The 15,872-nt window shown below is 37.7% G+C and overlaps 1 protein-coding gene across 2 annotated transcripts in view; it reads right to left on the bottom strand.

The window, feature by feature from the left end:
• NOC3L (NOC3 like DNA replication regulator) overlaps positions 1–15,872 on the bottom strand; it is a 426,444-nt gene that overhangs the window by 212,573 nt on the left and 197,999 nt on the right. For both annotated transcript variants that reach the window (XM_085605900.1, XM_085605907.1), the window contains exon 12: positions 10,139–10,219. In XM_085605900.1, coding sequence (XP_085462026.1) covers positions 10,139–10,219 — 81 coding nt within the window. The remainder of the gene's footprint in view (positions 1–10,138; positions 10,220–15,872) is intronic.

Genomic DNA, 15,872 nt, shown 5'->3' with positions numbered 1-15,872 from the left:
GTTCAGGTTTAAAACCCATGTCCACCTGGACCCCATCACGTCAGATGGTGGATAAGGATGTTGAGACTTTTGAAAGAGTGGTTGAGAAGGATCTGGAAGATTTATTTAAAAAGAATATTAAGTAATACAACAACAATTTGTCTCAGGATTTACATATTGCCTAAAAAGATTTAGCGAGCTGCAAAAATTTAAAAATAAAACCAGGAGACAAAGGTGAAAGTATAGTCTTAATGGATACAGATGACTATAATACAAGAATGATGACCCTGTTATTAGTAAAAGAACAATACAGACAATATAATCAAGATGAATGGAAAACCCTACAAATAAAGGTTAGACGATGTCTTGACCTGGCTAAAGAAGATAATATGTCAAGATGAATATGAGTATTTACTTAATGCACATCCTGTATTACCAGCAATGTATGGACTCCCAAAAGTCCACAAAAATATTAGTGACCTCCCCAATGCGACCTATAATATCAAGTATCAACTCACTCACTGAACCGTTGAGCAAACATGTAGATACATTTCTGCGACCCTTAGTATCCCAACAAAGATCTTGTATCAAAGATACGACAGACATGATTAGAAAAATAGAGGGATTACGCTTCAATTCGCAAAATCAATGGTTAGTGTCATTGGACATTGAAGCGCTTTATACAAACATCCCACAAACAGCAACTGTTAATATCGTTAGGGACGTGTTGAAAGATACAAACGGGGAGCTATCAGATCGTGCGTTGCTCATTATTGAATTCACAGAATTGATTTTAAAAAAACACATTTTTGTATTTAATGGAAGCTTCTTTTGCCAGATCAAAGGGACCAGTATGGGGGCCACGTGCACCCCAAGTCTGGCCTGCCTTTATGTAGGAGCATTTAAAGACAAGCATATCTTCAATGAGGCTGCACCCTTTTCTAAGAACGTGACCCATTGGTCACGCTTTATAGATGACGTGTTTTTTATCTGGGAAGGAGACAAAGTGGATCTAGACAATTTCATCAGTTGGTTGAACTGTGGAGATCCTAATTTGAGGTTCACATCATCCATGAGCAAAGAATACTGTGACATTTTGGATATCAAGATTAAAGTAAGGGACAATCATTTGATGGTGAATCTATTCACAAAAGCCACCGATAGAAACACAACTTTACACTATGAAAGCGATCACCCGAAATGCCAGAAAGACAATATCCCCTATGGGCAATTTCTTCGCTTGAGGAGAAATTGCACCAATAGGAGTGATTTTGAAATCCATGCTAGTAACTTGAAAATAAGGTTAAATGACAGAGGTTACCCGAAGAAGAGTATCAAGCAGGTCTATAAAAGGGCAAAATATTTCAACAGGGAACTCCTTTTTGAGAATGACAAAATAAAAGAAAACAAGCGAGACAAAATGGTTTTTGTAACCAATTTTTCCAATATCAGTAATAAAATAAAAAATATAATTAATAGAAACTGGTCTTTACTACAGGAAAGAAATGGAGAAGCCTTAGACAAACCTCTCTTCTACTATCATAGGAATAAAACTATGAGAAATAGGTTGGTAAAGACCTACAGAGAACCGGTTATGTTTCATCAGAGAAGTATTGATAACAATGAAAAAGTGATTGGTAACTATCCCTGCGGTACCTGTAGTAACTGTAATTCAGTAATCCAAGGTAAAGGCATTTGTTTGGTTGGCATGAAACATACCTTTGACAATATGTTTAACTGCAGGACCGGGAATGTCATCTACCTAATCCTTTGTCCCTGTGGGAAAGGTTATGTGGGCTAGATGTCCAGAGAGGTCAGAGTTCATCTTAATGAACATAGATCGGCATTAAGGACAAAAAAAGCAAACACTCCACTTACTGAACATTTGAACATATGTAAACACACAATAGACGACCTCAAATGGTGAATATTGGAAAAAATCACAGGCACGATGAGAGGTGGTGATCTAGATGTCAAACGAAAAGTGCAAGAACAGTTTTTCTTGTGTAAATTTAAGACATACATCTATGGATTGAACAATAGAGAGGAGTGGGAGCGAATACATAAACAGACAGGGAGATTCATCAAAGTATTCTTTTTCGCCCACAATAATACTCATATAAACTTTAGATAATGATAGGGCATATCTGGCGGAAAATGAAACAATAACCTTGACCTTGGATTTATCTAGTTGGGTTTAGAGAGTAAAATCGATTTAGACATAAAATACAAAATGTAACTTAGAAATAACGTCTGATAATGGGATGTCTAGTAAAAAATGAATGTTTCCAATCGGAAACGTCATTAAAAGATGGCCGTCACCATATATTGAATCATTAGTATTACTCTTATTATCAAACACCTTCAAAAGATGGCCGCCATATTAAATTGATATATATAATGAGTATACATTCTAGCGATATATAATTTGAATAACATGGAAATTAAGGACGACTGGTTATATTAACGAGCATATTAATTGACATAATGAGTTGGTTTAGAATCCAACTAACGGAGTGCAGTATCAGTCATTTTGATTCATGCGTTATAGCATCTATAGCCTTAACCTACACAAGATGGCCGCCATACAAGACAATATAACATCACTAGAGACCATGCCCTCGGAAGTGATGTCATTTGAGATCGACAAGGACACAGGAATATTCTAGAGCTACCGCATTGTTACAAATAGTGGGTTCGTTTCATAAACCGTTTAGCTACTGGAAGAGGTCCCGACCGTTTGCTATGTGACCTTAAATGAATACGGGGAGTGCTCCAGAGGATTAATGTCAATAGCCACTATAAAAAATGGGCAGCGGGCGAGGAGAAAATGTGGGACCTTTAAATGTAGGCTTTGTGCATAAGAATAATGCCTAATGCTCCTTAAAGTTGTTGTATATCGTTTTTAATTAACACAATTGGTCCCCTTATGTTTCCCTATCGCCGCAATTTAAACAGACTCTGAGACCGTTGTAGCAAAATATATTATTAAATGTGCTAAAATGATAAACTTTATGAAATATTGGGATATACTGAGACATGCTGACCTTTTGTTCATCCCATTACAGCAATATAAATGGACTTGTAGAGACCGTTGTAGCACAAATTACCATTAAAATGTGCTAAAATAGTAAACTTTAAGAAACATTGAGACATGATGATCTTATGACTGGGGTGTCCATTACTTTTTAGTTACACGCCGACATATGAGGCACTTTAACGAATAACAAAAAAACGCACAATTGCGATAGGAGGATTCCGTCTAACGATAAGTAGACTGGGGAGTGAAAATATATATAGAATAGGTGAGCACAAAGTTATTCGCTCAAATATGTCAATAAAAAAAAGAGCATCAATAAATAAATGAATTAAAATAGTTTTTCCTGTTTCGGCTAGGATTATTATACTGCTGGGACGCATATAAGTCAACAATTGAACTTGAAATCAACGTGAGAGGAATTAATAAACCTCCAAGAGAACATATATTCTGTATTTGAAAGGTGGGTATATTTAACCGAAAATACCTTGAAACTTTTTACTAAAAATGATTGCACGAGGAAATCTAAGCAATCAACCTTAATATTGATATTATGTTTTCAGATCATTGAAAGTGTGATCAAAGTACTTTGAAATAACTTTTCATCGCATCAAGATGAAGATTGAATTTGACTTTGCATGAACCTTTATCTTAGGTATGTGATAGTCGCATTTGAGGTTGCCTGTGAAGATGAATGATTCCAATGCAGATTAAATGGCAGGGGGGGTTTTCATTTGCTAGAGGGTTGTACAGCCAATTTTCCATCTCCCCACTAGTCAACATCCCATATTTAAAAGAAATTTGAATTTAATTTTACTGTTCCCCCCTTAGGGATTTTAGTAATATGTTACAGCCTTGTCAGTATGTCAAAATAACTCGTGAGAGAAAAATATTCATATATGTACTGTTCTTTTTATCTTGGGCATAATTCTAGTTTCGACAATACTGCATTTAATCTGTCCTGAAGGTGGTGTAAACCAGCATTGCCCACCGAAAACACTGGGCTTTATTCTGGATGTGTATAAATACATGTTATTAATCATGTGTATGATTCACTATGTGACAACTCTAACCGAATAGGTATTTAAAGAAATGCGATATGCCAATTGGTGATTTAAGACTGTAGACACACACGAATATGAAATTAGTTTGTGTCTTTCTTATTCATGAAATAGGTATGTTTTTTAAATGGAATTGTATTGTGATTTTAACACGGTTGGTGAACAGAACAATACATTTGTAAGGAACAACTCTCAATAAAGGAAGAGATATTTTTATATTACTGACAAGGCAATTAATTTATTCTGTAATTCTTTTACTTTAGTGGGCTACACATTGGCGTATATATGATTGTATGAATGTGTAGGTATAGGGTCTTATAAATATCACAGGGAACAATCTATTATTACTATTGGTCTCAACCCAGTTCCCTTGGTTCTTGAAGGGTTACTCTATTGTTTAAATATATATTTTACAGCTTGTTAGCTGGAGAGGTTATACTTTATATACAAGTATGGATAAGTTGAAACCATTTGGTTTCACTGAAGACCAATTTTCTAAAATTATTGGTGGTAACTAAAACCATTAGTACATTAACTATATCTGACAAAAATACGGGGAAATATAACACTCTGTGGAAACTTAAGAAAAAGGTGATTCGTACAGAGCTTCATGTCAAATTCTTAATATAATATTGCAAAAAGGGCATAATACCTATCGAGCTACAGGTAAAAAATGAACCTGGCTTATTCATGAAAAATGAGAAATTTATAGAACACTAGACCCTGATAGCGTATCGATGCAGCAGGGATTGGATGCTGTTAATTATTGAAACAGCCCAGGAAATAATCATTGTTGAAAAAAGAGAAACAGATACATTAGAATCCTTATTAAAGGATAATACAGCCCTTGATGAAGCTAAGCAAAGGTTGGAAGAACTTCAAGATGATATAGGTGGATATAGAGAATACCTAATAAATATGAAAACTTATAAACTTAGAAAGGAAATAAATCTATATAGTTTAGAAAAAGTATACCCTTATCTCCAGTAAGAGGACTATAACCAACCAGTACAGAAAGGTTATCAGAACAGAAATCGGTATCCACATCAACCTTGCGGTCAAAGAAAACATGTCAGCTTTTCTGACACTTCATATGCAAGCACTGGATCAGAAGATGAGCGCAGTGTAGAACAAAGAAATAGAAAGGACACAAATGAGGGACAAAATCGAGATACTCGGCGGCCTTTTTTAGGACAGCAACAACAGACAGAATTAGGGAGTGAGGGGGAGAGGACGAGGGAATTTCCAACAAGAAGCACTACCCTACAGGAACCAATACAAGAAGACCAGGAGCCAGAAAGTCTGGGACTAATAACTATTAATAAAGCTCGTATAATCAACTTATCAAGCAGAATATTGAGTAAAGAAGAAATAACACTGCTTGAAAAAGGAATAGGTTTTGCCCCTGTAGCGCCACTAAATACTTATGAAATACAGAAAAATATAAAAAAAAGTATTTGGAAAAATCAGATTGAAAAAATGATTTCTAAATAAAGAACCCATTCATAAGGCAAATAGTTCAGGTTTAAAACCCATGTCCACCTGGACCCCATCACGTCAGATGGTGGATAAGGATGTTGAGACTTTTGAAAGAGTGGTTGAGAAGGATCTGGAAGATTTATTTAAAAAGAATATTAAGTAATACAACAACAATTTGTCTCAGGATTTACATATTGCCTAAAAAGATTTAGCGAGCTGCAAAAATTTAAAAATAAAACCAGGAGACAAAGGTGAAAGTATAGTCTTAATGGATACAGATGACTATAATACAAGAATGATGACCCTGTTATTAGTAAAAGAACAATACAGACAATATAATCAAGATGAATGGAAAACCCTACAAATAAAGGTTAGACGATGTCTTGACCTGGCTAAAGAAGATAATATGTCAAGATGAATATGAGTATTTGCTTAATGCACATCCTGTATTACCAGCAATGTATGGACTCCCAAAAGTCCACAAAAATATTAGTGACCTCCCCAATGCGACCTATAATATCAAGTATCAACTCACTCACTGAACCGTTGAGCAAACATGTAGATACATTTCTGCGACCCTTAGTATCCCAACAAAGATCTTGTATCAAAGATACGACAGACATGATTAGAAAAATAGAGGGATTACGCTTCAATTCGCAAAATCAATGGTTAGTGTCATTGGACATTGAAGCGCTTTATACAAACATCCCACAAACAGCAACTGTTAATATCGTTAGGGACGTGTTGAAAGATACAAACGGGGAGCTATCAGATCGTGCGTTGCTCATTATTGAATTCACAGAATTGATTTTAAAAAAACACATTTTTGTATTTAATGGAAGCTTCTTTTGCCAGATCAAAGGGACCAGTATGGGGGCCACGTGCACCCCAAGTCTGGCCTGACTTTATGTAGGAGCATTTAAAGACAAGCATATCTTCAATGAGGCTGCACCCTTTTCTAAGAACGTGACCCATTGGTCACGCTTTATAGATGACGTGTTTTTTATCTGGGAAGGAGACAAAGTGGATCTAGACAATTTCATCAGTTGGTTGAACTGTGGAGATCCTAATTTGAGGTTCACATCATCCATGAGCAAAGAATACTGTGACATTTTGGATATCAAGATTAAAGTAAGGGACAATCATTTGATGGTGAATCTATTCACAAAAGCCACCGATAGAAACACAACTTTACACTATGAAAGCGATCACCCGAAATGCCAGAAAGACAATATCCCCTATGGGCAATTTCTTCGCTTGAGGAGAAATTGCACCAATAGGAGTGATTTTGAAATCCATGCTAGTAACTTGAAAATGAAGTTAAATGACAGAGGTTACCCGAAGAAGAGTATCAAGCAGGTCTATAAAAGGGCAAAATATTTCAACAGGGAACTCCTTTTTGAGAATGACAAAATAAAAGAAAACAAGCGAGACAAAATGGTTTTTGTAACCAATTTTTCCAATATCAGTAATAAAATAAAAAATATAATTAATAGAAACTGGTCTTTACTACAGGAAAGAAATGGAGAAGCCTTAGACAAACCTCTCTTCTACTATCATAGGAATAAAACTATGAGAAATAGGTTGGTAAAGACCTACAGAGAACCGGTTATGTTTCATCAGAGAAGTATTGATAACAATGAAAAAGTGATCGGTAACTATCCCTGCGGTACCTGTAGTAACTGTAATTCAGTAATCCAAGGTAAAGGCATTTGTTTGATTGGCATGAAACATACCTTTAACAATATGTTTAACTGCAGGACCGGGAATGTCATCTACCTAATCCTTTGTCCCTGTGGGAAAGGTTATGTGGGCGAGATGTCCAGAGAGGTCCGAGTTCATCTTAATGAACATAGATCGGCATTAAGGACAAAAAAAGCAAACACTCCACTTACTGAACATTTGAACATATGTAAACACACAATAGACCTCAAATGGTGAATATTGGAAAAAATCACAGGCACGATGAGAGGTGGTGATCTAGATGTCAAACGAAAAGTGCAAGAACAGTTTTTCTTGTGTAAATTTAAGACATACATCTATGGATTGAACAATAGAGAGGAGTGGGAGCGAATACATAAACAGTTAGGGAGATTCATCAAAGTATTCTTTTTCGCCCACAATAATACTCATATAAACTTTAGATAATGATAGGGCATATCTGGCGGAAAATGAAACAATAACCTTGACCTTGGATATATCTAGTTGGGTTTAGAGAGTAAAATCGATTTAGACATAAAATACAAAATGTAACTTAGAAATTTAGGAAATAACGACTGATAATGGCATGTCTAGTAAAAAACGAATGTTTCCAATCGGAAACGTCATTAAAAGATGGCCATCACCATATATTGAATCATTAGTATTACTCTTATTATCAAACACCTTCAAAAGATGGCCGCCATATTAAATTGATATATATATAATGAGTATACATTCTAGCGATATATAATTTGAATAACATGGAAATTAAGGACGACTGGTTATATTAGCGGGCATATTAATTGACATAATGAGTTGGTTTAGAATCCAACTAACGGAGTGCAGTATCAGTCATTTCATTTTGATTCATTTTGATTCATGCGTTATAGCATCTATAGCCTTTACCTACACAAGATGGCCGCCATACAAGACAATATAACATCACTAGAGGCTATGCCCTCGGAAGTGATGTCACTTGAGATCGACAAGGACACAGGAATATTCTAGAGCTACCACATTGTTACAAATAGCGGGTTTGTTTCATAAACCGTTTAGCTACTGGAAGAGGTCCCGACCGTTTGCTATGTGACCTTAAATGAATACGGTGAGTGCTCCAGACGAAAAATGTGAATAGCCACTATAAACAATGGGCAGCGGGCGGGGAGAAAATGTGGGACCTTTAAATGTAGGCTTTGTGCAGAAGAATAATGCCTAATGCTCCTTAAAGTTGTTGTATATCATTTTTAATTAACACAATTGGTCCCCTTATGTTTCCCTATCGCCGCAATTTAAACAGACTCTTTGAAACCGTTGTAGCAAAATATATTATTAAATGTGCTAAAATGATAAACTTTATGAAATATTGGGATATACTGAGACATGCTGACCTTTTGTTCATCCCATTACAGCAATATAAATGGACTTGTAGAGACCATTGTAGCACAAATTACCATTAAAATGTGCTAAAATTATAAACTTTAAGAAACACTGAGACATGCTGATCTTATGACTGGGGTGTCCATTACTTTTTAGTTACACGCCGACATATGAGGCACTTTAACGAATAACAAAAAAACGCCCAATTGCGATAGGAGGATCCCGGCTAACGACAAGTAGACTGGGGAGTGAAAATATATATAAAAACTGTGAGCAGAAAGTTATTCGCTCAAATATGTTTCAATAAAAAAAGAGCATCAATCAATAAATGAATTAAAATAGTTTTTCCTGTTTCGGCTAGGATTATTATACTGTTGGGACGCAAATAAGTCAACAATTGAACTTGGAATGAACGTGAGAGGAATTAATAAACCTCCAAGTGAACATATATTCTGTATTTGAAAGGTGGGTCTATTTATTCAAAAATACCTTGAAACTTTTTTCTAATAATGATTGCAGGGGGAAATTGAAGCAATCTTGACCTTAATAATAATATAATGTTTTCAGATCATTGAAAGTGTGATCAAAGTACTTAGAAAAAACATTGCATCAAGATGAAGATTGAATTTAACTTCACATGAACCTTTATCTTAGGTATGTGATAGTCGCATTTGAGGTTGCCTGTGAGGATGAATGATTCCAATGCAGATTAAATGGTGGGGGGTTCATTTACTAGTGGGTTGTACAGCCAATTTTCTATCTCCCCACTAGTTAACATCCCCCATTTACAAGAAATTTGAATTTAATTTTACTGTTCCCTCCTTAGGGATTTTAGTAATATATTACAGCCTTGTCAGTATGTCAAAATACCTCGTGAGAGAAAAATATTCATATAGGTACTTTTCTTTTCATCTTGTGCATAATTCTAGATTCGACAATACTGTTTTTAATCTGTGCTGAAGAAGGTGGAGTAAACCAGCATTTCCCACCGAAACGTCGCATCGACACTATTTTACTTTGAGTATTGTTTTAAAAAAATATTTTTGGTCTTTATTCTGGATGTGTATAAATACATGTTATTACTCATGTATGATTCACTATGTGACAACTCTAACCGAATAGGAATTTAAAGAAATGTGATATGCCAATTGGTGATTTAAGATTGTAGACACACAAGAATATGAAATTAGATTGTGTCTTTCTTATTCATGAAATAGGTATCTTTTTTTAATGAAATTGATTTTAACACTTGGTGAAAAGAACAATAAGTTTGCAAGGAACAATTCTCAATAAAGGAAGAGATATTTTTATATTACTGGCAAGGCAATTAATTTATTCTGTAATTCTTTTACTTTAGTGGGCTACACATTGGGGTATATACGATTGTATGAATGTGTAGGTAGAGGGTCGTCTTATAAATATCAAAGGGAGCAATCTATTATTACTATTGAACTAGATCACAGCCAGCTTTCGTAGCATAACACCAGAGTATTTAAAGTCTTACCAGCTTTAACTTTTTTTCCTTGCTCTCTGAGGCTTCAGCTTCTAATAGTTCCCGTTCCAATTTCTCTTCAGCTTTCTTCCACTGCAAATATATATTAAAATAGATTAACTTCTACTTAAAGACAAAACATTCAAGTTTCACATTTCCACGTTTAAAAAACATATGTATCCCAGTTCATCAGACTCGCTTGCTTGAGATTAAATTGTTATTTTATGAGTCATGATCCTCCATATTGAATAAACTGAATGTCTTCCATCTTACAAATGAACACCAGTGAGTTGGGGGGGATACGGGGGAGGTGCAGGGGGAATGCAGGACAAGGGCAATAATGTGTTTGATTTATTCCCAGAAATATCAAAGCTTAAATCTTTAGCTGTGGAACAAATCAGTACAGGAGAAGGGTCTCCCTATTCCAGTTATAAAACAACTCTTAGCTTACTCAATACGCTGAACTGGCCGCATCATGTGGGGGTGATTGCCCACTCTCATTCTACCTTGGAGCATCCTGCAGACAGCACGGTGTCACATTGAGAGTTCAATGTTCAAAGAGTTCGCTGTTTAGAACACACAACAGCCTGATCACTGAAGTACAATCAACGACCACCGACCTTCTTTACCTCTATGATTTACTCCACTCATAGTTCCTGTATATTACATTATAAGTGCAGTGGACAGTATTAGTAAAGAAAGAATGCCCCCATGAGGCAATTTTTCTCTCCCACCACCATGATAAGAACCCCCTTGTTATGAATTGATACAGACCAATGTACATAAAAAGATTAACAATAACACCACTCTCATGAATGGATACCTTTAGATTATGCTATTTGGATGCTGAAAGAAGGTCATTAAAGTGATTAACTAATAGAAACAATCAACAATGTAAATTGACAATGACCTCCAGTAGTACACAGATTACTGAACATAATACTATTGATTAATACTGACAACCTTATGGTGTATAGCCTCAGATCAATCGACAGTGTAAGACAACGTTTACCAAAGGGAGAAACTGATAGTGACAACCTCATATAATGAACTGCGATTTTCCTCCGTTATGATAAGAGCATTATGAGAGACTTCTATGATAAATAAATACACATCACAGTGTGATAAGACATTAAGCAATGATACATTCATGGTACTCAATACTGTATAGATGAGAAGGTAGCACCAGTATGGTACATGAAAAGTGGGGAAAAAGGGTGTAATGGAAAACAATAAGGTTTGTGCCAAAAGAAGCAACTGTAGACGAGTACTATGAAAGAAACATGAGGTGGATATCAGTGGAAGAAATCAGTGAAAACACCAGTGGAAGAGAAATTACAGTGGTGCCAGCAAAATCGAGAACAGAGACCACCATCAGAAACAAGAGTACAAATGTGTATGTGGAAAAGGGAACAGAGAGGTCCCTCTGTGTGCCAGTGGAAACGATAACATGGTACCAGTGCAAATGAGAGCACAGGATGCCAGTAGCAACAAGAACAAATGAGTGGAATGGAAAACGACAATGCCAGTGGACATTAAGCACAGAGGGGGCCAGTTGAAGTGAGCACCTAGTGCTGCCAGAGGAAACCAGAACAAACAGGAACAGGAACAGAAGATGCCAGAGGACACACAAAAAAGAGATTCTAGAGGAAAGGTGAACAGAGAGAAGCCAGTGGAAATGTAAACAGAGGATGAAGTGGAAGTTAGATGTCACTAGAAACAAGAGTAATGACAGCCAGTGGAATCAAGAGCATTGAGTGTCTGCGGAAACAAGAGCTTTAAGTCCCAATGGAAATGAGAACCAATTACAGACCGTGCCAGAGAAGACCATAAAAGAAAAGGGGCATCTACAATTTTTCAAACATTACTGTAGTTTATGAAGAGATAAGAACCAGTGAATAAAAAATGAGCTTATCAGTCATGTAGATTCCTTTGGATGTAGAATTGTGCGATTAAGATGTTTTCAGAAACACATGCACTGAAATGGGAGAAGTGTATGATAGAGCTTACATTGGATTGAAAGCACAGCATATTTTGGATTTAAAATCTTTAAAATAATAAAAATATTTTTTGTACTCAATACATTTTTTAGATGTGAGATACTAAAAGGACTAAGTACATAATGAAAAAACAACTGCCACAAACAATAAGCTGTGGTTTCAAAGTGGTTATGAGTACAGTGAATGAGAACTCATTGCTCCTGGGAAGAAGAGTGTCGGAGGGTTCCCAACTGATCCCAGTCTCCTAATGGATCCCCCCCATGTGTACCAACCTATCAGAACTACTGAAAGCCCTTCTTGCACATATGCAGGAGCTAATCAACCCAAATACCTCAGACAGACCCATCAACTCGTTGATTTAATCACATTTATCTGGAGAAAGGGACTGGATCGGCCATCCAGTCGCTAAAGATTTTAACAACAGATATCTTTTCCAAGTGGTGGATGAGCCAGGATTAGGAGAGCCAAACTACAAGGAAGACACCCTACACTTCAGTACCAATTATTGGAAGGAACCTGCAGATGGAGACACAGAAGGATACACTACAAACTGCAATGATCAGAGGTAGAATAACGTGGAAAGGAAGACTTGAATGCCAATACCAAGATGCGCCATCAAAGAATTACAAGTACCAATGATCAATGCTAACGGCGTAAGCACCTTATGATCTAGCCAATGAGCAGATCTGGCGGATCAGTTTCCTGCACTCAAAACCGGTTGCTGCCTAAGAGTAACTTTTTCATTCTGGTGGTGCAGCAGGAAGGCAATACGGGAGTAGCATGCGAGTAAAGTTGCAAGCCGTGTTTCCCCCACGCTGCTTTCCTCCTTGAATAAATGTGGCTGAACACTTACCTTCTCGTGAGGCTTCATTCATAGCAGGCATCTGTTTGGTAGAATATTTTGCAGCTTGCCTGAGCCGCGAAGTAAAGCCCTGGGGCTGTTCACAGCCCTCCAGCAGAGACGCCAATAAACCGCTTTGCCTTTGGGAGAAGATACCGGTTTTTGGGGGGGGAACAACTCAAGCAGCGTGGATGTGAACTCTGCTGCACAACCAACTGGGGTGTTATTTGAATAATGAGGAATAGTCACGACAGCTCACTTGAGAAAGATTGGCACCACAAGTACCATCAGGCCACTGGGGTGGCCGCGCCCACCCGGGCGGGACTTCATCATTTGAAAGGCAGTACCGAAAATCTTTGTGCCTTTTCCTGCACAGTCCGGTGCCTTTGAAGAAATGCTCCACGCATGAAACGCGTCAGGCAGGACTTTACTTCATTGCAAGTTGTGTTTCCCCCACGCTGCTTTCCTCCTTGAACACTTACCTTCTCGTGAGGCTTCCTTCATAGCAGGCATCTGTTTGGTGGAATATCTATCTATCTATCTATCTATCTATCTATATATATATACATACATACATACATACATACATACATACATATATATTTTTTTTTTGCTGGTCGCCAGCCACCGCCTCTCTTCAACAGGAACAAGAAGCATCCAGGCTTCCAGACTCCCAATCACAACGTTCCCGTTAGCAGCGTTGTGATTGGTCTCAGCGCTGTGGTGCGGCGCTCAGAGAGGGAGTGGAAGCCTGGGCATGTTCTTCACCCAAGCTGTAATATAGCCTGGGTGGAGAACATGCAAAGTGTGCATGACTGTTTGGCCGGCCACAGTCGCGCACACTTTAGGTGCAGTATCAGCCACTCCTCCTGCCTGTGATGCAGGGAGCCCAGCCCTGCCCGCCCTAACCTGGCAGCAACTGCAATACAAAAAATAAAATAATAATAATGTTCTGTTATTATTATTTTAATTTTCCTTTGCACTGCTTTCAAGCAGTGGTGTGAGGCTCCTCTGCCTTAGCAGAGAAGCTGCCACTGTCTATCTCAGACCCAACTGTAACTACCTAGTGGCATGGGTGTGTGTGTGAGTGTGTGAGTGTGTGTGTATATAAATAAATATTTATATATTTTTTGGTTTGCTAATAACTTTGGCGCAGTTTAGCATATCTTCCCGAAACTTTCTACAAAATATAATTTATCCACCTCAGCTCCTTCCTATAAAGATTTGGAGTGATCTGACAACCAGGTGTGGCCTAGAAAACAAAAAGGAGGGGGGCTTTGGAGTCCCTAAAACACGTTTACCCATAGCAATATACCATAGGAACTTTGCACAATACTACAGCTTAATAAGGGAATTACACAAAATATGGCTGAAAGCCAGATCTTTACATAGAAAGAATGCTTTATGTGATTTAGAGTAAATCCGTTCAGCCGTTTAAGAGAAATTAAGTTTCAAATTGTATTGATCTCCAGAGATGCGGTATTAGAGAGGGACTATCGTGGGAGTACCAAGGTACTAAACCTCAAGTAAATCATACTGATTGAATGGATCCAGGGGCCCGCTGGCTGTCAATTGTACAAAAATGTTGCCCATGTCCTGAAAATAAAAACATAACGTATAAAGGGGCAGTTGAGGCGTACCCTGACCCCCTGCCCTTGTGGGGGAGGGAGGGTGCCTGAGGAAATACCCAGGGCGCAGGAGTTGGGGTGAGGCTTACCCTGACACGTTCTATCACATCATTAATGACATCACTGATGAACTGATGACAACACCGGCGCATGGCAGTGGAGCAACATAGTTGCTTGAGTTAACAATAAAGGATAAATTTCTGTGATTTTTAGAGTTTTAAATGTTTTCAATTACATGTTCATCTAACTATAATGTCACTTTAACCATTGTTTTTTTCCAGTGATATAGTACATATCTACAACCATCAGCCGCTTGGGTCTGCATTGCATGGCGCTGAACTGTGGAGAGACAGACATTTCATTCCTAGCCACTGCATAAAATCGGTAATAGGTTAGACAACTGGTATACCTTTGCTTCCCCTGCAATTAGATCTGGGGCTTAAAAATATAAAAGATAGTTAGGCTATGATCTCTTTTTTTCTGGAGAAGGTTGTGGGCAACTTCGGAACTGAACCCTTACCAGCAGGGGCTGGCCGAGATTCTGTGACTTCCAGGAGCAGGTGATCTCCCATGGATTAGGCATGCGAGTTCAACATTAACAGATATTGGACTTGGGAACCTGTGGACTGCCCCTGGAGCGGCAATTGTGACCTCTAAAGAGCAGGAAAGAGGGTTTTTTGGCAACATTGAGTAGGTTTATTGCAACACCAATCCAACATGGGCCCTCTGACATTGGCCTTTCTAATGCTAAAAGATGGATATCAGAAAGAGCAGTTCATGGACGAAATAGAGCTTTGTACTGCCAGGAAGCTTGTGGTAAATAAAAATTCCTTTACCGGGACTGAATTTGATACAGAAACATTATAAAATAGCTCAGTAAAATGAGAGGCAGAATCCGTGATATTAGAGTTTCGGAATGGGCTTTATTCCAATAATCGATTATAATCGGATGCTTCAAGTTCCATCACCACGGGGGTTCAGGAAGTGAAGTACATACTTTATTGACAAGAAGTAACTTTTATAGTACATACATTATAATGAGGTGAATACAGTAGGCGTAACAATTGATAAGGACATTGACGTTTGGTCTGCGTAACCGAAAATGGGTGTAATAATGAGTAAAAAGGAACATGATTGGTTATGATGTAATACATAGGTGGATCTATAAGATAATACTTGGCATAGATGCGCGCGCAGCAGTATGACGTGTAATTGACGTGTAACTAGGGGGTGACGGGGACTTGACATTTAGCTCTATATGTGGAGACGAGAAGTCT

The sequence above is a fragment of the Triturus cristatus genome, chromosome 1_2 (genome assembly GCF_964204655.1).
Source record: "Triturus cristatus chromosome 1_2, aTriCri1.1, whole genome shotgun sequence".
Classification (NCBI taxonomy): domain Eukaryota; kingdom Metazoa; phylum Chordata; class Amphibia; order Caudata; family Salamandridae; genus Triturus; species Triturus cristatus.
The sequence above is the reverse complement of the archived record's forward strand: the minus strand, read 5'-3'. Positions and strand labels throughout refer to the sequence as shown.